Consider the following 26664-nt stretch of genomic DNA (forward strand, 5'->3'; position numbering starts at 1 on the left):
TCTCTGGCGAAGAAATACCGCCCATATAGTAGCGACCCCGGCTACCTGTCCACTCACCCCACTCCAGAGAGTTTGGTGGTCCATGCAGCCATGACTACATTGAAACAGACAGCGTACTCTACCATCCCTTCTGATTGGGACGATAAGCGTGTGGATGGTTGGGCATGCAAGGTGTTTTCAGCTGGGAGTATGGCGTTAAAGTCGGCCAACTCCACTTGTGCCTTGGCAAAGTTTTTGCACACTCTGTGGAATTGCATTTCGTTAGCGGTGGAGCATTTTTCCGAAAGGGATGGCTTTCTGGCGATTGTTCAGGATGGCAAGGCAGTCATGTGTAAATCCCTTCAGTCTGGGTTGGATACTGCGGATAGTGTCAGCAGATCCATGGCTACGAGCACCATGTTGCACAGGTTTGCATGGTTGCGGAAGTCGGGTTTTTCCCCGGATGTGCAGGCTCGACTTCTGAACATGCCCTTTGACGGGTCTTATCTTTTTGGCAGTTGCATACCTCTAGGACAGCCGCCAAGTCTTTGCGTGCAGCTGTTCGGCAACATCCGTCTTTTCCCCCTAGCGGACAACAGTGGAGGGGTACATCTTTTTGCTTCTACTCTTCATTTGGAAGGGCGAGAGGAATGGCCAGTCAAAGGGGCCAATGTAGGTTTCCTCGTGGTGTATGAGGTAGAGGTGCCAAGCCCGCTCAAGCAGCAGCCTCTATGCCATCAGGCGCTGCAGCAGCCGCTTCAAAACCGCTCTGAGGCCTTGAATCACTGCAGGTTGTCTCAGCATTTAGAAGAGTGGCAAGCCATTTCTTCAGATGCGTGGGCTCTGGAAACAATAGCCCACGGCTACTGCCTACCTTTTATGCGACAACCTCACAACAATCCACCGGGGAAGCACTCTTGGAGGATTCCAGATCCGCTCCTTGTGCAGGAGATATTGAACCCTGCTGGAGAAAGGCGCTATAAAACCAGTGCCTGTGGCGGAGAGTTGGTATTCCCTGTGTTTTCTGATTCCCAAGAAGGACGGAGGACTGAGACCCATCTTGGACTTAAGGTACTTGAACATGTTCCTCAGGAAGGACAAATTCAAGATGGTCACTCTTTCTCAGATCCTTCAGGCCCTCCAACTTCAGGATTGGTTGGTGTCATTGGACCTGCATGATGTTTTTTTTCATGTGCCAATCCATCTCAAGCACAGTAAATACCTGTGATTCACAGTTAGCGGCTTGCACTATCAGTTTCGGGTCCTGCCATTCGGGTTGACCTCCTCCCGAGGGTCCTCACCAAGCTCATGGTGGTGGTGGCAGCACATCTCAGGAGAGTGGGGATTCGCATCTACACCTCCCTGGACGATTGGCTGATCAGGGCGCGTTCTCCCGAACAAGCCCTGTATCATCTCAACGTCACCTGCCTTCACAAACTGGGCTTCTCCCTCAATTTCAAGAAGTCACATATGACACCTTCCCAACAGCTCCAGTACATCGGGGCTGTGTTGGACACATCCTTGGCGAAGTGCTTGCGACCCAAGGTGAGGACTCAACACATTCTCCAGATTGTAACCAAATTTCAACAGGCCCAGAGTCTTCCGGCTTTGGAATTCTTAAGGTTGCTTGGCCTCCTGGCATCCTGCATTTTTCTGGTGCCAGAGGCCCATCTGAGAATGAGATCCCTTCAACGGGCTCTCAGGACACAATGGTCGCAATTCTCAGGCAAGATGTCGGATCTCCTTCAGGGACTTACAGGATCTTCTGTGGTGGGCTTGCGAGGAAAATCTTCTGAAGGGAGAGCCTTTTTGGCAGCCGTGGCCGGAGATAACTGTAGTGACGGCTGCTTCCCTCACAGGGTGGGGTGCTCACGCCAACGATCTGACCATCAGCGGTAATTGGTCTACATCAGAGTCCAAACTACACCAATTTTTTGGAGCTGAGAGCAATCAGGCTAGCACTGAAGGCTTTCCTGCCGTCTCTACGGGGGAAGAGTGTCCTGATAATGACGGACAACATGGTCATGTATTACCTCAACAAGAGAGGTGGTGTAGGGTCACTACTACTGTGCAGAGAGGCAATGCAGCTCTGGTTTTGGGCAATTCAAGAAGTAATCTCCCTAGCAGCAGTTCATCTGGCCGGAGAGGAGAACACGGCGGCGGACGCTCTGAGCAGGCAGAGCGCAGTCTCCCACGAGTAGGAAATAGCTCAGGAGGTCCTTCAAGAGGTCTTTGCCCTTTGGGGAACCCCACAGGTGGACCTGTTTGCGACCGGCGCCAACCGGAAGTGCAAGAGGTACTACTCAAGGGAATTTCATCCGAGAGGAGCTCTAAGAGATGCGTTAGTCGTGGATTGGTTATTTCCGCTTCTGTAGGCATTTCCTCCGATCCCTGTCATTCCTCAAGTTCTCAGGAGGCTACAGAGGTTGGGGACCCACATGTTCCTCATTGCTCCGGATTGGGCCAGCAGAGTATGGTACCTGGACCTTCTAGACATGTCCATCTGTCCTCCAATGTGTCTTCCCCAAAGAGAGGATCTTCTCTTGTGAGAGGAAGGGCGGGTTCTCCATCCAGAGGTCAAGACTCTCAGCCTTCACACATGGTTTCTGAAAGGTGGAGATAAAAGTATTGGGACCTCCCGGATGACGTAATGGAGGTGTTCCTTTCAGCCAGGCGTCCAGCAACAAAGTCCCTGTGCCGTTGGCGTAGGTTTTGCGACTGGTGCAAAGGAAAGAATGTTAATCCTTTTCAGTGTTCAATTCCGGAGGTTCTCTCCTTCTTGCTTTCTTTAACACACAGGGGTCTTCAGGTGGGAACCATTAAAGGTTACCTAGCAGCGCTATCCATATTTAGGCACTCATCCGAAGAATGCTCTTATTTTAATATTCCGTTGATCACTCAATTTCTAAAAGGGCTCACAAATGTGTTCCCGTTGTCGCCTTTTCAGGTGCCGGTCTGGGACCTTAACCTGGTCTTAAAGTTTCAGATGGGTGCTCCGTTTGAACCTTTGCACTCCTGTCCATTGAGATTGTTGACCTTTAAGACTTTTTTCTTGGTTGCGATAACATCTGCTCGAAGAGTGAGCGAGTTGCAGGCACTTTCTTCTAAGCCACCCTTTACTATTTTCCACAAGGGACAAGGTTGTATTGAAAGTACGTCCGTCCTTCCTGCCTAAGGGAGTTTCTGACTTTCACTTAAATCAGAAGGTTGTGCTGCCCGCCTTCTATCCTCCTATGCATCCTAGTAAGGAAGAGGAAAGCCTGCATAGGCTGGTCCCAAAGAGAGCGTTAAGCTTTTATCTTTCCAGAATGTCCAAAGTCAGAGTGGACAGCCAGCTCTTCATGGGGTATACTGGACACAGATTGGGCCAGGCTGTTTCTAAACAGACCTTGTCTAGGTGGATCATCCTCACTATTTCTGAATGCTATAGATTGGCTGGCAAAGATCCTCCTGAGGGCTTGCAGGCTCATTCCACCAGGGGCATGGCTACATCGACGGCCCTGTATAGAACATCTGTGACGCTGCAACATGGTCTTCCATACACACGTTTGTTAAGCATTATTCCCTGGATACTTCCCATGTTCAGAATGGTGCCTTTGGTAAGGCTATACTTTGCTCTGCCATTTAATTGGGTATGTCTAAATTCTTCTCCCTCCTCCATTCATGGATGCTGCGTTGAGTGTCTGTCAAAGATGAGGAATACGTTGGAGGACGCAACCATTCGAAGAACAAGTTACTTACCAACTGGTAACGTTCTTCCGACTAGATGTTCCTCCAACGTATTCCTCATCGCCCTCCCTTCATACCCCTCTGAAGAATTTCCCATGCTATTATAGCTTTCGTTCCAACAAGGCTGAGTACAGTCAGAGCTGTATTATGGGCACATCGGCTACACGATGAGAGGGGAAAAACATGAACTGAGGCTACGGGCGCCGTGCGTGCTACTTATAACATCCGATGAAGTCACCCTTGATGGGGACGTTCAAGGGACATCGACCCAACGCCATCGATGCAGGGCGCCCTCTGCCGAAAAATGTCCGAAGCAGCCGAGCTGTGGACATTACATGTCAAAGATGAATACTTTGGAGGAACATCCAGTTGCAAGAATGTTACCAGTTGGTAAGTAACTTGTTCGCCTATTTTAAACTGTCAGTAGCTAGTGCATTTTTACTGAGTTTAAGTCTAGAGTGGTACCACATAGTCTGGATATATTTGCCATATTTTTTAAACAATTTTTATTGATTTTATTTTAACAAACAACACAAACCAAAGTTACAGTGCACGTAATGGTATGAATACACATCACTTTATTCATGTCCACCGTGTCCCCCTCTCCCCCCCTCCTACCCCAGCCTACTCTCCTTCTTGTTCTGCTTCTACGTCCCGCAATAGGGATTCCTCATCCCTGGTTTCCGTTGGATCCCGATCACTTGCTCCGTCATGCGTGGGCCCAAATAATTCAGCAATTAATTGTTTCCAAGCCAATAAATTTCCCGCTTCCTCCTGCCCCCCAGCGCTACTCGCCTCTTGCCATACTATGGTTTCCGCCTCTGCCCATTTCTGTAGGTCCCTCCACCATGCTTCTATCCTCGGGCTATGACATGCTTTCCACTGCATTGCAATTTTCGTCTTAGCTAGTGCTTACACCAGTTCTTTCAGTTTACTTGCATGCTTTAGCTTATGTTGTCTAGGGAACCCTCCCAACAGACAGGCCCATACTGTGTCCACTTCCATGTTGATCCCTTTATCCTCCATCCTGCGCGCTATTTCTCCCCAGAAACGTCCTATTATTGGGCATGACCAAAACATGTGCATCATTCCGGCATTTTCCTCATCACATTTGGGGCAAGATTGTTGCCCTGCATTTTTAAACTTGGCTATTCGTTGGGGGGGTCATATATGCCCTATGGGTGATGTATAATTGTATCTGCTGTAATCTCGCATTTCTCGATACTTTTTTGTGATATCCCTGGGCGCGCTCCCTCATCCCATCAGTCATTGGGGCCCCAGCTTCCTCTTCCCAATCTTGTCTAAGTTGTATCACTTCCTTCCCCACTTTAGTCATCATCAGCTCATATAGTCTCGATATTTCGTGCCCCCCTTCTGCTATGTCATATATTGTGTCTATGGCACCATCTGGTTCATCTGCTAGTATATCTTCAGGCTATGTCTCTTTAATCCGCCGCACCACCCTGTGATATCCGATATACTGTCCCATATGTAACCGTTTCCTCCACCAGCCCCTCAAAATCCTTTATGCTCCCTTCTTGCCACATGTCGCCCATCGTTGCTATCCCCACTGGCTCCCAGTGCCAGTGCTTCCTAATCGGTAGTCTTAATTGCCTCTCTCTTCCCGCCAGAGCGACCAATGGTACCTGCGGGGAGCACGGGGTCGGGCTACCCATTATCTGACAAGCTCTCCGCCATATCTCCCCCCCCCCCCCCCCCCCAAGTATCCTCATCCTTGGGCACCCCTCCATATCTGATTCCGGCAACCACATCATTTCTCTCAAGAAGAATGGGGCGCAATCCAATTGAAACAACCTGGATTTAGAGGTCGGCTCCTCAGATAGCCATTTAGCTACACATTAAAGTTGGCTTGCTATATAGTAGAGTTCATAGTTTGGTATTTTTATGCCCCCTTTTTCGTGTGGGTTTTGCAGCTTCCAGAGGGCCACCCTATTTCTTGTGCCCTGCCAGAGAAATTCCCTGCATATGCTACTCAACCTAGCAAAGAATCTCCTCAGTATCAAGTATGGGATGTTCCCAAAGTAGTGCAACAGTCTTGGCAGGACTACCATTTTAAGCATTGCCCTTCTTCCCATCATCGCCTGGGGAAGCTTCACCCAAAACCTCATACTATTTTAAATCTGCCGGATAGCCTTCTCTGTGTTGTATTGGTGCTCTGCTTCCAACGTATGGTATATATCTACCCCAAGATAGCGAAACGTGCCAACCTCCCATGGTATCTGGAGGATCGGTAGTCGCTCCAGCGGGATCCCTTTATACCTACCTAGTGGAAATACACAAGACTTTTTGGGATTCACAGCTATACCCAAAAGCTTTGCAAATCGCTCCATCACTTCCAGGATATACTGGAGGTTTTCTTCAGGGTAGCGCAGATACAACAGCATGTCATCAGCATACAGAGAAATTAAGTGCGGTTCCCCCCTTACGGTGATTCCTAATGTGTCATACTGCTGTTTTAGGTATATTGCCAAAGGCTCTAAGGCCAGAATGTACAACATGGGGGACCACGGGCATCCCTGTCTGGTGCCTCTGCTGAGTTGCCACCTTTCTGATATAACTGCCCGTGTCTTCACTCTGGCCAGCGGCGCACTATATAGTAATTTGGCCCATTTAAGATACACCCCGGCCCCATTCCATAGCTTGTCAAAGTAGCCATGGCCACTTGACCGAATCAAAAGCCTTTATGGCATCGAGCGACACTATTGCCATCTCACCCGTCTCCTCTTCAGCATATTCAATGACTTGGTGGAGTCGCCGAAGATTATTGGATATGTTCCTGTTGGGGACATAACCAGTTTGGTCGGGGTGTATTAGTTAGTTAACAACTTTCCTCATTCTATTTGCCAGGGCCACCGTCAGTATTTTGCTATCTTGGTTCAACATCGACAGGGGTCTGTAGGAACCGCACTCACAGCCAGGTTTATTAGGTTTGGGGAGCGGAATGATGATCGTCTCTCTCTGGTAACCTTCCAATTTCATATGCTTCGTTGAGCATCTCCAAGAGCGGGGGGAGTACCTCATACTTATACACCTTATAAAATTTGCTGGGGAGTCCGTCAGAACCCGGGGTATTACTAGTGGGTAGCTGTCGCACCACTTCTTCTAGTTCCTCTAGAGTGATTGGCGCGTCTAGCTCCTCTCGCTCTTCAGCGCCAATCTGCGGCAATTCTATACCCTCTAAAGTTTCGCTTATGTCCTTGTTATCACTTTCCTCCGCATCCCGATACAGGATGCGATAGTAATGTACAAATTCTTGGTTCACTCCCTCTTGGGTGTCTGCTATGCTTCCATCCTCTCTCGCTATCGTCCTGATTACTAATCTGGGGTCTCGCTTTTGTATAGCCATGCCAGAACTCTTCCTGGTTTGTCCCCCCCTGCATGCTGTCTCTCTATGTATTTTTTGTAATTTAGGTTGCACAGCCTTCCCCAGAGTCCCGAACATTTCTGCTGCAGCCTAAGTATTTCCTCATTATCATCTTTAGTGCTACCACCTCTTTTCAATGCCCTTTCTAGCTCCGTTTCCACCTCTTGTAGTTCCACCAGGATCCCACCTTGTTGCCCCTTGGACTTGGATATGGCTGCCCCCCTCACCACTACTTCAAAAGCTTCCCAGAGTACACCCGCTGAGTCTACACTGCCCGTATTGGCCTCAAAATAACTTATTGTTTCCTCTCTCATGTCCACCCTAAAGATGTTATCTTTCAGCGCTTCTGCCCGGAGGTGCCATATCGGTATTTTCGCTCTGGGGGGTCAGTATTGCCATGTCAATATCAGCAGCGAGTGGTCCGAAAGGACCCTCGCTTTGTATTCTGTTTGCGCTATCTCTGCCATCAGTTCATGCGTGACAAACATGTAATCCAATCTGGTATGTAGGTTCTGGGGAGCTGGAAAGTGTGAGTTTTGCTGATATTGTGGATAATGTGACCTCCATGCATCCTCCAGCCCAAAATCTGCTAACAGGGACTGCAGTATCCTGGCCGCCGGGGTCGGTCTGTCTGTTTTTGTGTCTGACCTATCCAGCCTCGGGTCCAGTACGCAGTTGAAATCACCTTCCCAGATCACCGCCCCTCCCAGGCTCACGCTAAGTTTGCTATATAGGGTTCTAAAGTATGCCGCCAGATCCTGATTCGGGGCATATGTATTTATGACACATATTTCCTTATTTTCTACCAGTCCTTTTATTACTACCATGCTCCCATCCGGTTCAGCTGTAGAGCACAGTAGCTGGTACACGGTACGTGCGGTGCTATCCAGGTAATCACCCCTCTAGCATAAGCTGAGTATGTTGCGCCCATGACAGTCCCTCTCCACTTTTTCCGGTTCACCTCCAGCTTTTCACGCGTCAGGTGCGTCAACTGCAACAAGGCGATATCTATTTTCTGTCTGTGCAGATACATCATGACCTTGTTTCTTTTTAGATAACTATTGAGCCCTCGAACATTCCAAGTAACTATTTTTAGGTCTCCCATAGCGAATCCGGGTCCCACTCCAACCTCCACCAATACCAGCCACGTCTCAGTTCTTCCCTTTTTTCATGTAGGCGTGTTCCCCTGTACAAACTTCCCCTAACTTTTGCCCCAGTTTACCCCCCCCCCAACTGTTGCCCAGCTCCATCTCTGGATCTCGGGCACCCCCGCATCTAGCCCCTTTCTGGCAGTTGCCTTACTTACAGCTCAGCAGGGAGATATCGCCCTAGTGGCGGCCCTCCTACTCCGATTCTCGGGGGTGGGTTGCATCCGTACCGTTGCTCCTTACTCAGAAATGTAGCTGATTGCACCCTTTGTTATTCTCAATATGTTACGCATTATATATAACAGTCCAAAATGTTCAAATGTCTCATATTACGATTACCCATTACCCTGCGCCCTTCTCATAATATGCATAACTGTTAAATCACTTATCGTATCTTTCTTGACCCTGCTTCTCATCTCGCTCCGGGCAGCCATGCGCGTCCAGCGACATCGTCGCTTCTTCCGGGGAATCAAAAAAGTGTGTTTGTCTTTATGGAAAATCTTGAGATTTGCAGGATACAGCAACATGTATTTAAATCCGGCTGTGCGCAGTCTCCTCTTGATCGCCACGTAACTGTAGCGCTGTCTTTGAACCAGCATCGTGTAGTCTGGATATGCTGTGATGGTTGCAGACGCTCTTTCTATCGCCCCTCCTTTCCTGAAGAACTCTAATATCTTTTCCCTGTCCCTATAGTTCAAGATCTTCATGATGATTGCTCTCGGAGGGGCCCCAGGTTGCGGCTTCCTCCTCAAGGCCCTGTGCGCACGTTCGACCGAAAACCCTTGGGAGAGCACATTTGCACCTATCTCTTGCATAATCATGTTTTCAATATAATTTGTAGGGTCTTGGCCTTCTTCCCCCTCCGGCAGACCGACCACGCGTATGTTGTTACGCCTAGTACTTCCTTCTGCCTCCTCTGCTCGATTCTCCAGATTGGCTACCTGCTGCTTCAGTATGTGGACTGTCTTGGCATTGGCCGTGCTAGTGTCTGTGTTGATTTTCACCGCACTCTCCAGACCGCTGGTCCTCTCCGCTATCGCTCTCACATCTTGCCTTAATAGGTTGACCTCCACTCCAACCTGTTAGGCAGAAACCTGTGCAGTTCCCTTAGGGACCACTGCAAAAGATTTAAGACTACAGGTGTTTGGCAGTAAACCCACTTGGTAGCAGTCTGTACCACACAGATTCACTTGGTAGCAGTGGCTGAGCAGTCAGACTTCCCTCAAGAAGAGTTAGGCAGTATGTAGAGTATACACAATAGGTACAGAGACACAGTAGCACAAGCAAACACTGACCAGAGCTTTGGTGTAAAAGTATATAATTATTTATTTAAAGACACACTTGTAAATTACACTAGCAAAAAGAGGTAAGTCAATTCAGCACACAGTCACTATCATATATATATACAACCCTATTCACTTATTAGACAAGTCTTAGTGAGAAACACCACTTATTTTCAGACAGAGGTGAGTGCTTAACATAAGATGGCACTCTAATAAGTTATAAAGAAAGGGAGGGAAAAAGGCAGAGTTAAGGAAGCACACAAGTTTCAATACTTTCTCAAAGAACCACAGTAAGGCAGGATAGGCAGAGTTCTACTGGAGAGCAAGGAAGTCAATTGCAAGGCCCACTCTTGGAGAGAGCAAGCAGAAGGGGTCCATGTTCACACAGTGGGGTTATGCCCAAAGAGTCTTGTAGATAGTTTGCACAAAAAGGATGAAATTAAAGACAGGAAACGTTAGCTCAGTTGTCCCAGGCTAGCCCAGATTAGAAAGTCGAGGCTTTACTGTCACCCCGAACGATCTGTCGCAAGGGAAGCCAGGCGGGACACAGTACCTTAAGTGTGAAGGAAGCTCCAGCGGGGACAGTTGTTCCTGGCAGCAGGTGCAAGTCGGTGTTTCCTCCAGAAGAAGAGGAGTTCTCGCCGTGGGGGAAAGATGAAGGTTGTTGCACTGCCAGGGAAGAAACCAGCCGCGGAGTTCTTCGGTTAAAAGGTACTACCCTTCTCTTCGCGGTAGTGGTAAACCATTGTATTCCGGTTGCCGGGGTGCTTGGCACAGGCAAGGCGGCCACGAGATGCTCCAGGAAGGTGAAAAGAAGGCAAAACTGGTTATCCCCACCAGTCAAAGGAAGAAGACTCTCCGGACTGGAAATCTCCTCTGTCGTCGGGAAAAGTGGTGAGACAGTTCAGCAGGGATCCGCCGGTGGTGTCGTCGTTGCAGGTCGGCTCAGCTTCTCCCTCCTCGGATTCTTAGGTTCTGTGGTGACTTCTGAAGTTCCAGTCCCCAAAGCCCTGCTTTTATGCAGCACATCCCCATTCACTCAGCCTAGCTGTCAATCAAACATGCTAAGTGGTGAGCCGGCCGGCTCACCACTTGGGCCAATCACATAAGAGTGCGACTTGAGTTACCAAGGTAACTCAGTCCAGGGTGCCTAAAGCCCCTCCCACACTCCCTGTGGTACCCAGACAGAGTGGCACCACTTTTGGAGGCTTCTGTGGAGAAGCCTGCCAAAAAGTGGAACAAAGGGCTCGACTTGGGTTGGAGTCACAGAAGAGAACACAAACGCCATTTTAGAATCGAGTTCTGGCAAAAAATACCAACCGGTGAATTCATATTAAATAAATAAACCGGCGGTATGTTCGAGGCTATAAGAATTAAATAATTTAAGTTGGTAGCCTCGAACAATGGGAAAATCCCATAGAGATATATTCGCGGTCGAATATAAAAAGTAGTATCCACTGCCACCAGCCAAAACTCGATCAGGGGGGACGGGGACGTGCCCCCTCGAACAACAGACCTCAGGGCAATCGTATTGCCCCGACCAGTACGTCCACAATATGATGGTTTGTACTGGTTTCTGTTCTTAATTTGGGACTAGCAAAGCCAATGGTGACTTTACATGCCCTGGGAGACAGTAGTCAGTCTATTTTCGTTTCAAGTGCAGTCCTCAATTCTGCCATTGTCGTCCCCCACGAGGCCTTCAGTTCCGTTATAGCTGTTAGGATCATGTGGTTCTCACATGGTGCTGTTGTACCTGTGGATGTGGCCGCTCCACTTTGCGTTGGAGTGATGGGAGACTGTTGCGGTTTAGCAAAAATGTCCATTGTGGGCTGCTTGCCCTTGGCCTTGCCTCCTCTCACAGACATATCCGTCTTGTTATTAGCTCTCCAGTCTGATGCCCCAGCAATGGTCAGGTCTGCACCACTTTGCAGTTCCTCTCCTGGTTGAGGGTTACATGTGTTGTGGCCCATCACAATTTCCTTGTTGTTTCAGTGTGCGCATGGAACATGTTTCCGGTGTGCCTTCCTTGTCTAGGGGCGCCCTTGGTCTTCCTATCGTCAGGGTAGCTCCCCGAGCCGTAGCTGGTGCTCTACTTCACTGATTCATGGGTTGCTCTGGGCCGGTAGCGCTATAGCACCTCCTTGTCTCTTGCCAAGGGATATCTTCTGCTTTCTCCGCCCGCCTGCGGCCTCAGTGTCGTCCGTTAGTTGTGAGGGATCACCCTCGATGTGCCGGCTCGGGCTCCCCAGGCGCTCTGGGAGTCACCACCCTATCTTGCTTTATGCTGGCATGTCTGTGCCCAAGCTGTCCTTTACATTTGGCAGTTTCATGCCAATGTGTGCTTGGGGCAGTGCCACCACCCCTGTGGTTACACTGCTGTCTCCTTCTGTTGCTTCTATGCCATGGGAGGGGGGACCATCTCTGCTCGGGTGTCCCACAACATCATGTTTGTGTCTGCAACTTCCGGCACTTTGGTTGAGTCGGGTAGCAGGAAGCAGGGATTTCGTACTCTCGCCTATTGTGTTCCACCGTCCATCTTGCCTGCAATCAGTTTCTTTGTAGTGCTCTGCACCCAGGCCTCCCTTGCCTGCATTTGTCAGGGCTTATATCGCTGGACTGATCACTTTTATGAGTGTTTATGGCCCAGAGAGCACCCCTCTTATCCGAACCCTCCTTTCCAACCTGTGGCTCAGGTTCCGTTCATCTGTCCATGTCGTAGTGCCGCGCACGGCAGCTTTCGTTTTCCACTGCGTGGGCCTGCTCAGCACCTTAGTGCTTTGCGTCATGCGGTCCTCACTGTCTCTGCTGGCGAAGGCGTCCCCGGGCTTCTCTGCCTCTCGCTACTGTTGCCAGCCTATACCGCCGGCAACGGTCCATGGCTGCAATTGTTACAACAAGCTTGCATCGGCCTTTCAGTATGTTACAATGTTCCTGGCAGGCCCGGTGCACTCGTTTGAAATCTCTTACTCGCCAGCTCGTTTTTTATGCCCTGCACTACACATTGCAGTGCATTGCGGCCATCGAGTGCGCCTGAGGTTTCCTTTGTCCTGTCCCCTCTGCCGTCTTGTCCGCACCCAAAACGAATCGCGTCTCCGCGCTTCAGAAGTTCTATCTCAGAGCATACACCTCTGCTCCTTCCACGGGCCTCAGGTTCATACAGCTGTATGTCCTTTTTCAATTGTTTACGGGTTTATTTTCAGTCTTGTGGTGCCGGATCTTCGTCGGATGTCCAGGAGCTCACGGTAAGAGCTGCCTGCACCATGGCTGCTAAGCCACGCCCCCTCCTACTGAAACATATTTAATATAAAGAAGCTGTGTAATCACCTAACTTAGTATGTGGACATTCCATTGTGGGGACTTGGGGACTCACTGTACTGAAGAACTTGCCTGCATCACCTCCTGAGTGCTTACGCCTTGGTTGTTCGTCCAAGCTACCATATAGAGAACCTTGCCTGGGGTGCTTTGAGCCTTTGTCCCAACCAAATTGAGGGCAGAAGTGCAGCTACCCCCTCCAGTCTATACACTGGTGGCAGCAGTGGGATCACTGGTTTTAAGACTATAGCTACTACAAAATATCCTCACCTTTTGCTAATTTAGGGTTTAGTGGTGTATACTGATATAACTACACTACAAGCAATGGAAACTATTGCAAATGGTAAATTGACTAGGATGAGTTTAGAATCTCCCCAGAGTGATTGTGGAGTGAGAGAAATAGATTTTTGAAGATACGTCTAGGGCAGAGCTCATATGATATGATTTGGTATTTATAACGTGCCTTTACACAAGTGTTTTCATGAGCCCTTGTGGATTTCCAGCCAAACATACTGTTGACAGTGGGGAGGGCTCTGATGGAGACCTTGCCCCTGGTGAAGTCACAGTTGCTACCAATGGGATTACCACCTCTCCTGTCACTTCTATTCCAAACCCCAGCATTATTTCTCAGGGGTATGCCCTGGAGCTTGAGTTATTGAAGATGAAACTAGCCTTTGAATACAAAAGGTTAGAGACTAAAGCAGAGTTGAAGAAAGAGGAGTTGGCACAAGTTATACTCAAAGATCTTGATCTCTAAGACAGAGACACTGAATGTCATAGACTCCAGCTAGAGAATGGTAGGGTGGAAACTTCAGCCAAGCCAGTTGAGAGTGTCAGGTCCCCTGCTGCCAAGTTTATGAAAGAAATGGTTGGTGTGTATGTGGAGGGTTCTGATATTCTCCACTGGATAGAAGCATTTGAGATGGCTTGTGGTATCCATGTTGTTGCTCATAGAGATTGGGCTAAGTGTTTGTTACGTAGAGTACCTCAGACTGGTTATGACTGTATTCGGAAACTGAGTGTGGATGAAATAAGCCAGTCTGAGTGTTTGAAAGCTGCTTTGGTTGCCAAGTTTGGTTCAGCGATTAAAAGAAGAGAGTGAATATGTCTTGGGTTGATTGGGTGAGTGCTGCACATATGAATACGATGGGGTGGGTTGATGGTTACAAAGTCAAGTCTTTTGTTGAATTGTCTCATCTCCTGTTTTCTTAACATTTTTCTGAGGCTTGTTCACCAGAGCTGCGTCAGTACATTGCTGACCAGAATATCTTTGACCCATTTATTTTGGCTGGCAAGTGGGTCTCCTACAGGGTGTTCCCTAAGGAACCCAGTGGGAAGGACAAAGAGAAAGGGACCTCGGAAGGCTAAGGAGTCCAAGAAGCAGCCACATCTGAATAAATCTAAACATTCTCCCTCGAAGGTCAAAAATGTTGTGGGGATAAGTCTCATGCTAGTGAGAGTAGTGGTGCTCCTGCTGCAATTTCAAAGCAGGTGCCCTTTGAATACAATCCGGTTTCCTGCATTCCTGGCACCTGTCGAGGCTGTGGAGCCTTGGACCACAGAAAGGATGACCCCAAGTATAAAGGTAAGGCACTTGGTGTCCAGGCTGTCGGCCTGACCCACCCTTAACCTATTTCTGAGGTGGAGGCAACTGTCCTCCCCTCCTCTCCAGGAATCATCTTTGGTGCCCCTGTAGAGATTTCCCTAGTTTCCCTTGGGGCCTCGGACCAGTGCTCGGAGGTACTGGCTACTATCCCACAGAATAAATGTAGATATTTGATAAGTGTCCTCATTAATGGCCAGCCTTCCACTGGCTTGAGAGACACTGTGGCTAGCATGACAGTGGTGGAAAAGACCTGGCTCAGGCCAGATGACTATGTAGGTGCTCCTCTGAGAACCACCAGGTTAGCTGGTGGGCCTCCCAAACATTCTTCCGTAGCCATAGTCACCATTCAGATTGATGACAAGACAGCAGAAATTCCTGTCCTGCTTCAGTACAATGTGCCTGCCAACATTTTGTTGTGGAATGACTTAGTAGAGACAGGGTTCGTTTCTGATGGGTTACCCCCGACTGCTGCTGCAGTCACCAGGTCACAGGATTCTGAAGCACCCACTGTGCAACCAACTCCTGAGGGACTAGGCCCCGTGGTGACCCTTGACTCAACTCCTGAGGGAGAGGAGCCAGAGGACCCTCTTTATGCAGAGGTACTCACCCCCCAGAGGATCACCCAAACCCCAGTGCTCGTTGGCTAAAGGTGTGGGCCCTCTGGGGTGGATTTCTGTAAGGGTCAAAAAGAGTTCCCTCTCTTGAGGGTATAAGGAAGGTGAAGTGCCTAGGTCTTTTAAGATTTGTTGACAGGGTGAGCTCTTTTACAGTGCGCCCACTCAGCCTGAACCCAGTGCAGTCAAGTGGTTGGGAGTACCCTAAGTATACATGCCCTTTCTTTTGCAGTTGGCACATGATGTGCCCTTATCTGGTCACCTTGGCACTAAGACCACCAAGCGAAGGCTCTCAGCCCACCATTATTGGCCCAGCATGGCAGTAGAAGTGGAAGCTCTCTGCAAGACCTGTGCCACTTTTCAGTTGTCTGGCAAGACTGGAGGCAGTGCAATTGCCCCACTACAGCCTTTGCCAGTGGCTTGTGCCTCTGACAGCGGCAACCAAGCTGATATCTTCCTCTAGAAAATTGTTGTTAATCATATTTGAAAGAATCTTTAAGGCGAAGGATAATATTGTCCTCTTTTGGGTTCAAGATTTTGAGCAATGGATTTTGAGTGGGTGGAGTTTCCCTGGGGCTAACACATGACCCTAAGCTTAAAGAGCTGGTAGTTCACTTGCAAGAGGCCAGTGGCCTGGACACCTAGCCTGAGACAGGTGTAGGTGTTGTGTTTATTGCTCCGAGTGTTGAGTTTGCATCTTTTTGGGTAGCTATGTCTGTAACGTCATTAAGACTTCCAATGAGAGAAAGTGACATGTAAATAACCAATATTTTGGATCAGGATTCTCAATCCAATTTCTTGTTGCCCTTCAGTGAGGCACTTACCCTTCCATATGGGAGAAGCCCCACCCCGACCCCTTACCTTTAAAAAAAGAAAATGGCCTGAGTGATCTTGGGCTACTTTCTGCTCACTCTAGAGAGTTTGGTGATTCAGGCATCCAGTACAGGTTTCCACCTCAGGGTCTACTCTAACTTGCTACTATCTCTGGAATGCTTTTGCTTCATGCAGCAAAACCATGTACACGATCAATGCCTCCTGTACTCTGTACCCATACTTTAGCAGGAAGTGGCTCAAAAGTGTGTTACTCGTGTGCCTCCTGATATTTAAATTCCTTTTTGGCAGATGATGGCGGATGCAAAGGAAGCTGCTGAACAGATTATTAAAATTCTTCTGGACAGGGTGGACATTGTGACAGGGCCGTGGGTACTTGTGTAGTAATCAGGTGGAATTCTCGGATGTCAAACTCTGACTGATTCATATAGGTGAAACTCCATGACGTGCCCTTTTACGGTGCAAACTTAATTTATTTTAAAGATGATGAGTCGCTGCAACAAATCTAAACCACCGGGGCTAAAACCTTGGTTCATTGAACTCCTTCAGCATCATCTCTTTCTTTCAAATACCCCCAATTAAACTTCTGGCAGGCACCAAAGATCCAGTTGCCAATCTCATCAAGGCTAACAACAGCAGCAGCAACCACCACACAGCACAGATACTTTCACTCCACTTGAGCAAAACAGAGATTTCGCCACACAAACGGAAAAAGAAATTTCGATGGGTCATCCTTCGTCCACTTGTATTTCACAAGCTTCTGTCTTTCACCTCAAGCCGATACAGGTGAAAAGTTATTACTGATGCCTTCTGTCTTCATCTCCTGAGACCTCCCGAGAACCCTCCTTGGTTTTTTTTGTGGGGAATTCATTTTTCAAACTTTGTCAGATGACCTGCTTTGAGGAGATATTACCCAGTAAGCCACACATTTTTCCCCTGTAGAGGTGGGATGGGCTGGTGTTCGGCATACTCCAAAAAAGGAGGCCCTCAACCAGAAAGGCACCATCAACAGAGAACAACTTGTGAACGAGGAAAGATCCTTCAACAGCAAAACAAAATCTAATCCATATCATTCTCCTTGACAAAAGGCCTTTTAAAAGGTCATTCATTTTACATATATTTCATTGCAATAAGTCTGACAATTCTTTTTGTGTTGCCCGCCAACGATGAAACTGCCCAACCAGAATACTGACACATTCTTGTGGCAGATCGAATGTACACAGTAGGTCTTTAAGTACAAATAATTGTAGTGCACATATATTATTGGACCAGGATCTCAATTTCTTGGTTTTTAGTGATGTTTCATAGTTTCTAGGCTTTCAAAAACTGTTCTCAGTTCAGGACTTTGAGTATTTACAGTCTATTCTGCCTATGTCAGCCTCTTTTTCTTCCTAGGAGATATAGTGAAGGCCAATTTCTTAGGCTTAGATCAGCCTCTTCCCTCCTTTTTAGGAGGTATGTTTCACAAGACTATTTGGTGTTTCCAGCCCTCTTCAGCTCGTTTGAGACATGAGGCTCAGTAGGAGGGTCTCCCAGCACAAGCTCTACTCTTCACATACACTTGAGAACTGCGGTTACTGGTAAGTTATTATTTTTTCAAAATATGATAGATAATGTAATGTCTTTCTGGAAAACGGTACATCATTGGTAACCGAATTGTTTTAATGTTAAATTACTATTTAGGATTGTATGACAATTTCAAAATTAAAGTGAATGGGCAATTTAGATGATGGGCAACTTAGATGCAATTAAAGCAGATATTTTTTGTGCTTCCCTTTCAGCTTTTCAAAAGACAACTGTACAGGTATGATTTAAACCATGCCGTATTTGTATTTTTGATTTTTAACCGTGCAGAAAAGGAATCTATGAGCAGTGACAAATCTCTACTGAACTATATGGTCAAAGCTGCTGGCTGTAGATGAAGAATGCACTCTTTTACGATTAGGACACCTTTGTTTTGCATGCTAAGCATAAATTCAGTTGTAATATGTGCTTTTAATATTTGTGCTAGTATAATTGATATTAAACTTTATTTCGATCCATTGAGCTTTTATGCTGTGGCGAATCGCCACTGCAGTGGTCTCAAAGTGCCTTACCCTAGCCTTTGAGAGCACAGTATTGCTAATGCATTGCTTTAAATACATACTCATTAGTTGTAGTGCTATGGGTCTGGTCAAGAACTGCATGCAGAGAATTGATTTGAGAAATCTAATTTCAAAGCTAGCTGTTGACCAACTGTTTTTCGAATTACAACACAAGAAAATGTGGCGCATAGTTCTCAGAGGTCTATTATAGGGAATAGGCTTTGGGTAACGATTACATCCTGTGGTTCTGCAACATCCAACGCATGATGTAGTCAACGATCTCTCTGGTTGGCAGTTGGCAAATGATTGAAAGGGTTGTGCTCAAATATAAGCAAGTTTCCTCTCCTGTCACTCCACGGAAACTGCACTCACAAATGTTTCCAGCTTCATCACCTCTGCTAAGCACTCCATCCTATCCTCTATTCTGATTCTACTTGACCTGTCTGCTGCCTTTGATACTGTCGATCACTCTGATCTCTCTTTATTCTTGGGATTTGTGATTGAGCCCTTGCCTGGATTGAATCATACCTGGCACCTCGTCAATTCTCTGGCTCCTGGAGCAGCAACAACAACTCTCAACTCCCTCCTCTAACTGTTGCACAAGGCTCTGTCTTGGGTCCACTCCTCTTTACACTCTACATCTCTGCTCTTGGGATACTAATCTCTTCCTTTGTGTTCTCATACCAACTCTTTGCGGACTACACCCAAATCATCTTCTCTTTTCCTGAACTCTACTCTCAGATCTCTATCAAAAATGCAAGCTGTTTCTTGCCATTAAATACTGGATGGCTCTGCACTCTCTGATTTTAAACTACCCCAAAACAGAGGTGGTGTTCTTCCCTGCCAAATACTCTCTCTCTTTTCCCCTGCCTATCCAGCTTCCAACTGATGCTCTCACCTACTTTTCTTCAGCTAGAAACCTCAGTGTCCGCTATGAACCTTCTTACACCTTCTCTACTTTGATCTCCAAAACTGCAACAGCGGCTTGCCTCAACCTCCTAAATATAAGGAAAATCAGGCACTTCCTTCCTTTCCACACTGCCAAACATCTTTTAACCTCTCTTTTCTTCTCTAAAGTGGACTCCTGTGTCAGCATCCTCTGTTTCCCCTACTATGCTTTCTGTCCTCTCAACAAGATCATTAACTTCGCTAACAGGACTCTCTTTGTACTCCCTCAAATCACACATACTCACTCTTACCATCACCAGGCTGGATGGCAGATGATGCCAAACATGGCCAGATTTAAATTTCTTCACAAATCTATCCACGATAAGTCACCACTGTATCTATCCTCTTTCAGGAACCTGAGGGGTCCTCACTTCTTTTCCCCATGTATCCTCCTCTTGGTTGGCCAGGGAAAGGCCAGTACTCTTGGATCCTGACCCCTGGGGGTAGATATGCGAGGGAGGACTACCTGGGTTGTGGAGACTAGGGGAGTGGGGATGAGGCACCCTTGCGTGAGACGCGGTATCCCCCATTTCTCCAGCATTGGATCTTTCATGGATTCACATGCTTTGAATATTCCCCGTCGTCAGGCTGGGAATCCCCGGTACATTATATAGATCCTTTCCCGTAGGAAAACTTTTTCGACGCTTATGCGTCCTATCCACCTCGTTTTGTATCATGCGTGCCCGTACCGTCAGGACGTCATGATATAAATACAGGCCCCGCCCCGCGCTCCCTCAGATTTCAACCGTCTTTCAAGTAGTGGGATCCTCGCGTTTACTACTAGTGAAAACTAGGTTGTTCTTGTCTGTTTCGCGTCAGCGAAGTTCAAATTCTGTAGAATTATGTCTGGAAAGGCGTTATTTCGCCCGTGTGCAACCTGTGGCCTCAAAAAGGTTTATGAAGGAGACGGCCACATGGACTGTATCTACTGTCTCCACCCGCACCACACGGCGGATACATGTGAGATATGCCAGGGTTTCTCCCAAAAAACCCTTAAGGACCGTAAAAGAAGGCTGGTCGACTGGCTTAATGACGGAGCGGGTGCCTACCCGGCTTCGGAAGTTGGCTCCACGGCCTCCAGGAGCAAGTCGGAGCCTCCATCGAAGAAGGTGCGGCAAGCAGAAATTTGCGCTGAGGACAAGCATAAGGGGAAACATGCTGGATCCTCCTCATCACATAGAAAGCCCTCCTCCTCCTCATCATCTAAAACGGAGAGGCTAGCGCTGTCTAAATCCTCCTCAGGGGACCGTCCCAGGTCTTCCGTGAGTCGAGAAGCTTCAGCCGGGAAGTCGGCATCGAAATCGACGACGAAGTCTAAGGGCTCGACGGCGACGACTTGCTCGTCGACCTCGGTGTCATTGACGATGCCTATTACCGTTCAAGCAGCAGCGGTTGGGATTCCTTCGTCGACGGAGACTCAGTCTATGGCTTGGCTGCCTGAGGTCTATGACCCGATCCCCCCTGAGGTCTTATTGCAGCCAGACGCGGCCTGCTCGGCGGAAGGGGAAGGCGACGTGGTTCTGCAGCCATCGGATTTAGGCTTACGGCCTTCCACGTCGACGACGTCGGCGACGAGTGCGAGCGGGGGTATGGTACCTATTTCATCCACGTTTTGTCTCTGGATGTGCTTAATACTCTTCAGAAGCTACTACAGCTGCTGGATACACAGTTCCCTCAGCCTGGGACGTCATCGTCACTTTTGTCTGTTCCTTCCGTCGACGAGCAAACTTGTACGGCTCGCTCGACGACGAAACACCCATCGGCTCCCCAGGCGGTGAAAGATCGTCCTCGAGCTCAGGAGGAGGGTGAGTTGTCGGAGTCCGACTCTATACGGGATGACTCGGGGTCAGACATCTCCCTGTCACCTTCGAGGGACCCGACATGGAATTCGGATGTAGAATTTGAGTCTACGAGGAGCCAGACACAGCCATCTCCCCCTGATGATGTGGGAGCCTTCCATGCAATGAAGGGGAAAGCGTGTTCCGAATTCGGCTTGATTCCTGAGGAGCAGAGGAAAGACTGTTTCCTTTTTGACCCTATGGGTCAAAGGAGAAAATCGGTATTTGCCATTCCAATCCTTGACCACGTGTGGCAAGAAGGTCTCAAGACGATGCGCCATCCGTTCTCGGAACCAGCAATAAAGGGACGGATCGAGAAAAAGTTTAAAGCTCCGGAATCCACTCCAAAATGTCTAACATCACAGCCTCTGTCTGACTCGGTGGTGTCGGCGGCAGCGGCTAGGAAGGCCAGGGTCCAGCAAAAATGTTCAACGCCACCGGAAAGCGAGGCTAGGAGGCAGGACGCCTTTGGAAAGAAGGTGCTCTCGGTCGGAGCGACGAAGGTAAGAGCAGCCAATTCCTTAGCGATCGTGTCAAGATATGATAGGGAAATGTGGCACAAATTAGCCCCTATCCTAGAACACCTGCCAGACGAACACCGAAAAGCAGCTATGTTACTGGTGCGGGACGGCGAAGAGGCCTCGAACCACGCTATTAATATCGCAGTTGACCTAGCTGAGTCTGGTTTCAAACAAATCAACCATGGAGTAGTGCTTCGTCGACAAGCGTGGCTCAAATGTACTACTTTCCGTCCTGAAGTACAGTACAAAGTCCTGGACATGCCATGCGAAGGGGAACACCTGTTTGGAGAAAAGGTGGATGAAGCGCTGAAAGGGATGAAAGAAGACACGGATACTGCTAGGTCCCTCGGCGCCCTTCAAACGGGTAGAAATTTTCGCTCTTTTCGCCCCTTCATAGGGGCTTCTGGAAACTCCCGCTTTGGAGCTTCGAGGGACCGTGGATTTAACAGGCCCTCGTACTCTTCACAAGGGTTCAGACGAGCGTCCCAGTCGGCACGAAGAAGCAGGGACTATCAAGCCTCCAGGCGGCGAGGCTCAGGTCCGTCGTCAACGAAGAACAAGCAAACCAGCAACCAATGACGGCCTTCGGAACGTCCTGGGGGGTCGAGTCTCTCATCACTTCGACCGATGGAAATGCATCACCAAAGATCGATGGGTCCTAGACACGATTCGCATGGGTCATGCGCTGCAATTCAAAGACAAGCCTCCGCGTCTTCCGCCTTTATTCTCGACACAGCCCCACCTCCAAATCCTATGACAAGAGGCGGCGCTTATGTTGCAAAAAGGGGCGGTAGAGAGAGTTCCTGTGGCACAGGAAGGACAAGGAGTTTATTCCAGGTTCTTTGTTGTCAAAAAGCCAAACGGCAAATGGAGGCCCATTCTCGACCTGAGGGTACTCAACAAGTGGCTAAAGAGCCAAAAATTCAAAATGCTAAAACTCCAAGAGGTTATCAGATCGGTGCAACCCATGGACTATCTATCATCACTAGACCTTCAGGATGCTTATTTTCACATCCCAATACGCCCACGACACAGGAGATATTTAAGATTCGTCGTCGGGAGAAAGCATTTTCAGTTCAAGGTCCTCCCGTTCGGGCTCAAGTCCTCCCCCAGGACGTTCACCAAGTGCTTGGCCCCTATAGCGGCCCATTTAAGGAAGGATGATCATCATGTCTATCCATATCTAGACGACTGGCTAGTCAGAGGGTCATCCAAGGAACAAACACGAGACAGTCTACGAGCCACAATGTCCATCTTACAGGAACTTGGCTTCGCAATAAACTTCAACAAGTCCTCAGTAGAGCCTTCGAGGACCTTGGTCTTTCTAGGAGCGGAGTTTCATACACACACAAGCCTGGTGAAACCATCCAGCGAAAGAATTCAAAAACTTCAATACAAGGCGTCGGAATGGAGAGGCGGTACCAAGGTCTCTGTGCGCAAGTACATGTCCCTGCTAGGGACCATGTCGTCCTGCATTCCGTTAATAAACAACTGCCGTCTGTTTATGAGGCCTTGCCAGGAATTTCTAGCGGACCGTTGGGCGCAGAACAGAGGTCGCTGGTCCGACAGACTGGTCGTCGACGAACAACTAGTTCAAGCACTCGGCTGGTGGAAAGTGTCTACTCATCTAACGAAAGGGATGCCTCTACTGGAACCAGAGTTCCAAAAGACGGTGGTGACGGATGCATCGCTGAGCGGATGGGGAGCTCATCTGGATACATTACAGGTACAAGGCCAGTGGTCTTTGCAGGAGTCCTCCCTGCACATCAACCTGCTAGAAATGAGAGCAGTGCGATGGGCTCTGAAGTCTTTTCTTCCGCAACTGAGGGACTCGGTGGTGCGTGTCATGACGGACAACACCACTACGATGTTCTACTTGAGGAAACAAGGAGGGACACATTCCAGGTCCCTATCGACGGAGGCACAGAAAATCTGGCATTGGGCCCTGCAACACAACATGCAAATCTTAGCGTTTCACCTACCAGGAGTGAAAAACGTGGAAGCCGATGCCCTCAGCAGAGAAATGAACGAAGTTCACGAATGGGTGCTGAACGACCAACAACTTCAACTGGTATTCAAGGAATGGGGACATCCTTCCATAGACCTGTTTGCAACGAAGAACAACAAGAAATGCCATCAGTACGCAAGCAGATGGCCTCAGCAGGGCTCACTGGGGGATGCGTTCTCGTTCCCATGGACGAACAAATTCCTGTACGCATTTCCTCCTTTTCCCCTTGTCCGGAGGACGTTGCAATGGATCCTCAGGTACCCATGTCGGGTAATTCTGGTGGCCCCATACTGGGCCAGACAGGTGTGGTTTTCAGACCTACTACACTTAGCGGCGGCGGAACCGATGAGATTCCAGAAGACCCCCGACCTTCTGTCTCGACAGGAGGGTGTCGTTTGGCATCACGACCCGGACAGCCTCAAGTTGACGGCCTGGCTCCTGACTTCGCCGAATTTGGTCGGCTAACGATTCCGGAGGACTGCCGACGTATCCTGCAAGCGGCAAGAGCACCTTCCACAAACGCCTCATACGCGTACAAATGGAAAAGTTTCTGTCAATGGTGTGAGGATCAACCAGGTTTAGCCCCGCAATCAATTAAGCCGGAACAGCTCCTTCCATACTTGCTGTTATTAGCTCAAAAGGGCCTGTCGGTGTCGTCAATAAAAGTACACCTAGCAGCCATTTCCAGGTATACTCGTCGACGGCACTCGGCACCATTGTTCAGCGACCGCCTGATTAAGCACTTCCTTAAAGGCCTCTTTCGGAGTTTCCCTCCAGAGAAGAAATTTCCACCGGAGTGGAGCCTCAATCTGGTCTTAACGTCTCTTATGAAACCTCCTTTTGAGCCAATGTCATCATCGTCTCTAAAGTTTCTGTCGTGGAAATTGGCCTTCCTGGTGGCCATCACTTCAGCCCGACGTATTTCAGAAGTTCAGGCTCTAATGGTGGACCCACCATACTTACGATTTTTCAAGAACAAGGTAGTCCTAGCCACTAACCCACAGTTCATACCAAAAGCTCCTTCGGTGTTTCATAAACATTCTTCTATCGTGTTGCCTACGTTTTTTCCGGAGCCACGCTCGGGAGCGGAGCGAGTGCTACACACACTGGATGTAAAAAGGGCTCTCAAGTTTTATCTTCATCGTACGCAACCGTTCAGAGAAACGAGACAGCTGTTCGTGGCCTATGGTGTGGGTGCTAGAGGAAAAGCCATTTCAAAGCAAGGACTATCAAGATGGGTGTCATCTACCATTTCGTACTGCCATTCCAGGGCAGGGAAGCCTCTTCTACGACGGCCAAGAGCTCATTCAACTAGAGCAGCGGCATCGTCGACGGCACTGTGGGCCGGAGTCCCTCTAGGGGACATATGCATGGCGGCTACCTGGGCGGCTACACACACCTTTACCCGCCATTACTGCCTGTCGCAGCAACATGCCGTAGACACCCGGATGGGACAGGCAGTGCTTCGACACCTATTCCAATAAGGTAAGCCCCGGCTGCGGGGTTGCATCCTGTGGAATTTATGACTGTATGTGGTTCGTTTTCCTATGTTAACTATTACTGATGTATACATAATCATAGGGAACGGCCTTTGTGAAGAAAAAAAAAAAAAAAAAGTATATGGGTTTGCATGCACGCCTCCTCTTGGGGGTGGTACTGCTATGTAATCTATTCAAAGCATGTGAATCCATGAAAGATCCAATGCTGGAGAAGGGAATAGTTTCTTACCTGTAACTCCATTTCTCCAGCATTGGTATCTTTCATGGATTCACATGCGCCCACCTGCCTCCCCTGATCATGCAAACCGGTTTCCCCACTACTTTGGGGGCCGAAATCTGAGGGAGCGCGGGGGCGGGGCCTGTATTTATATCATGACGTCCTGACGGTACGGGCACGCATGATACAAAACGAGGTGGATAGGACGCATAAGCGTCGAAAAAGTTTTCCTACGGGAAAGGATCTATATAATGTACCGGGGATTCCCAGCCTGACGACGGGGAATATTCAAAGCATGTGAATCCATGAAAGATACCAATGCTGGAGAAATGGAGTTACAGGTAAGAAACTATTCCCTTTCCTTTCATAATGACTCTTTTGTCGTAGCCAGTCTATCGAAAAATGTTCAATCAAATTAAAATCCAACTAAATGTATTCATTGAAATGCTTTTCCATCGAAAAGCATATTCATTGAATGAATTTCAAAGGATTTTTAGGGTTACGGTTAGAGTTAGGGTTATGGTTAGAGTAAGTGTTAGAGTAAGTGTTAGAGTAAGTGTTAGAGTAAGTGTTAGAGTAAGTGTTAGAGTAAGTGTTAGCGTTAGAGTTAGCGTTAGAGTTAGGGTTAGGGTTAGAGTTTGGGTTAGAGGGGTGCCCTTTGGGGTTAGGGGGAAACCCCCAATAAATAATAAACACTACAAGTTAGGGGAAGCTGGCCCGTGCTGAAATACTTTCAGCACGGGACAGCTCCCTGTAACGTTTTAACGTTAGGCATGTTTCATCGAATTTCCATGCAAAAAATGTAAATGTAAAGTGTTTATATAACGAAACCCTATTCAATGGAAGGGTTCCAATGCATAAGCACGTGCACTTTATGTATGGGAATTCGATGAATTATTTTTCGATGGAAATTATTTGATGCAACTAATCCTCAATGGAATAAATTTGATGCAAAGACTAGTAACCCCTTTGTCCCTCAAGTCTTTATAGGCTACTGCCAATCATTTCCCTGGTTTTCCCCTAAAACAATCCCCAAGAAATACCAGTTTGGTACTGGGACGAGGAAGAGACCAACTAAAGAAACACATCCTCAATTTATTAACACACACACACATACATACAGACATCAGTTGTCTTTTGTGAGGAGGAGGCCAGAAAGAGTAATGCAGGACTCTCGTTTCAACAGTGAGCGATCTAGTCCTTTTTGGAACAATCATGGTGGCGGGAACTTTAAAAGCCAGTATTGGGCAAATGGAGTCGGCTGTGAAAGCAGGGCTGCAGACTGCTTGGCGAAAGCAGACCCCTCCAGGTAAGCGGCGTGGTAAAGGCACAGAGAGCCGCTGGGAGGCTGAACGAGGCGCCACAAGAAATGGCAAAGGCTCGTGGTGGCAGGAAACCACGGGAAGACACCATAAGCTCCGACTGACGAGTCAACCAAGCAGGGGGGACACTGGGTTGGCAGGCGAGCACGCAATGAATACCGAGTTGAATGAAAGTAAGTATTTCTTTGAATACCAAACCAAATGAAAATGAGAATAAGCATTTTTGAATACCTATCTGGGTGAAAGCAAGTTTGTGAAACTTATTGATACAAAGAACTGTATGATATGAGATCACAAGTATTTGATAGAGCCACAAGAAGCATTGATGAGCAAGTATTGG

At 48.3% G+C, this 26664-nt stretch overlaps 1 protein-coding gene across 4 annotated transcripts in view; it reads left to right on the forward strand.

The window, feature by feature from the left end:
- Window positions 1-26664, forward strand: part of TBCD (tubulin folding cofactor D) — a 2839019-nt gene that overhangs the window by 2166723 nt on the left and 645632 nt on the right. For all 4 annotated transcript variants that reach the window (XM_069654539.1, XM_069654542.1, XM_069654540.1 and 1 more), the window contains exon 24: window positions 17669-17691. In XM_069654539.1, the coding sequence (XP_069510640.1) occupies window positions 17669-17691 (23 nt within the window). The remainder of the gene's footprint in view (window positions 1-17668; window positions 17692-26664) is intronic.

This window comes from Ambystoma mexicanum, chromosome 3q, assembly GCF_040938575.1.
Source record: "Ambystoma mexicanum isolate Mex_15411 chromosome 3q, UKY_AmexF1_1, whole genome shotgun sequence".
Lineage (NCBI taxonomy): Eukaryota > Metazoa > Chordata > Amphibia > Caudata > Ambystomatidae > Ambystoma > Ambystoma mexicanum.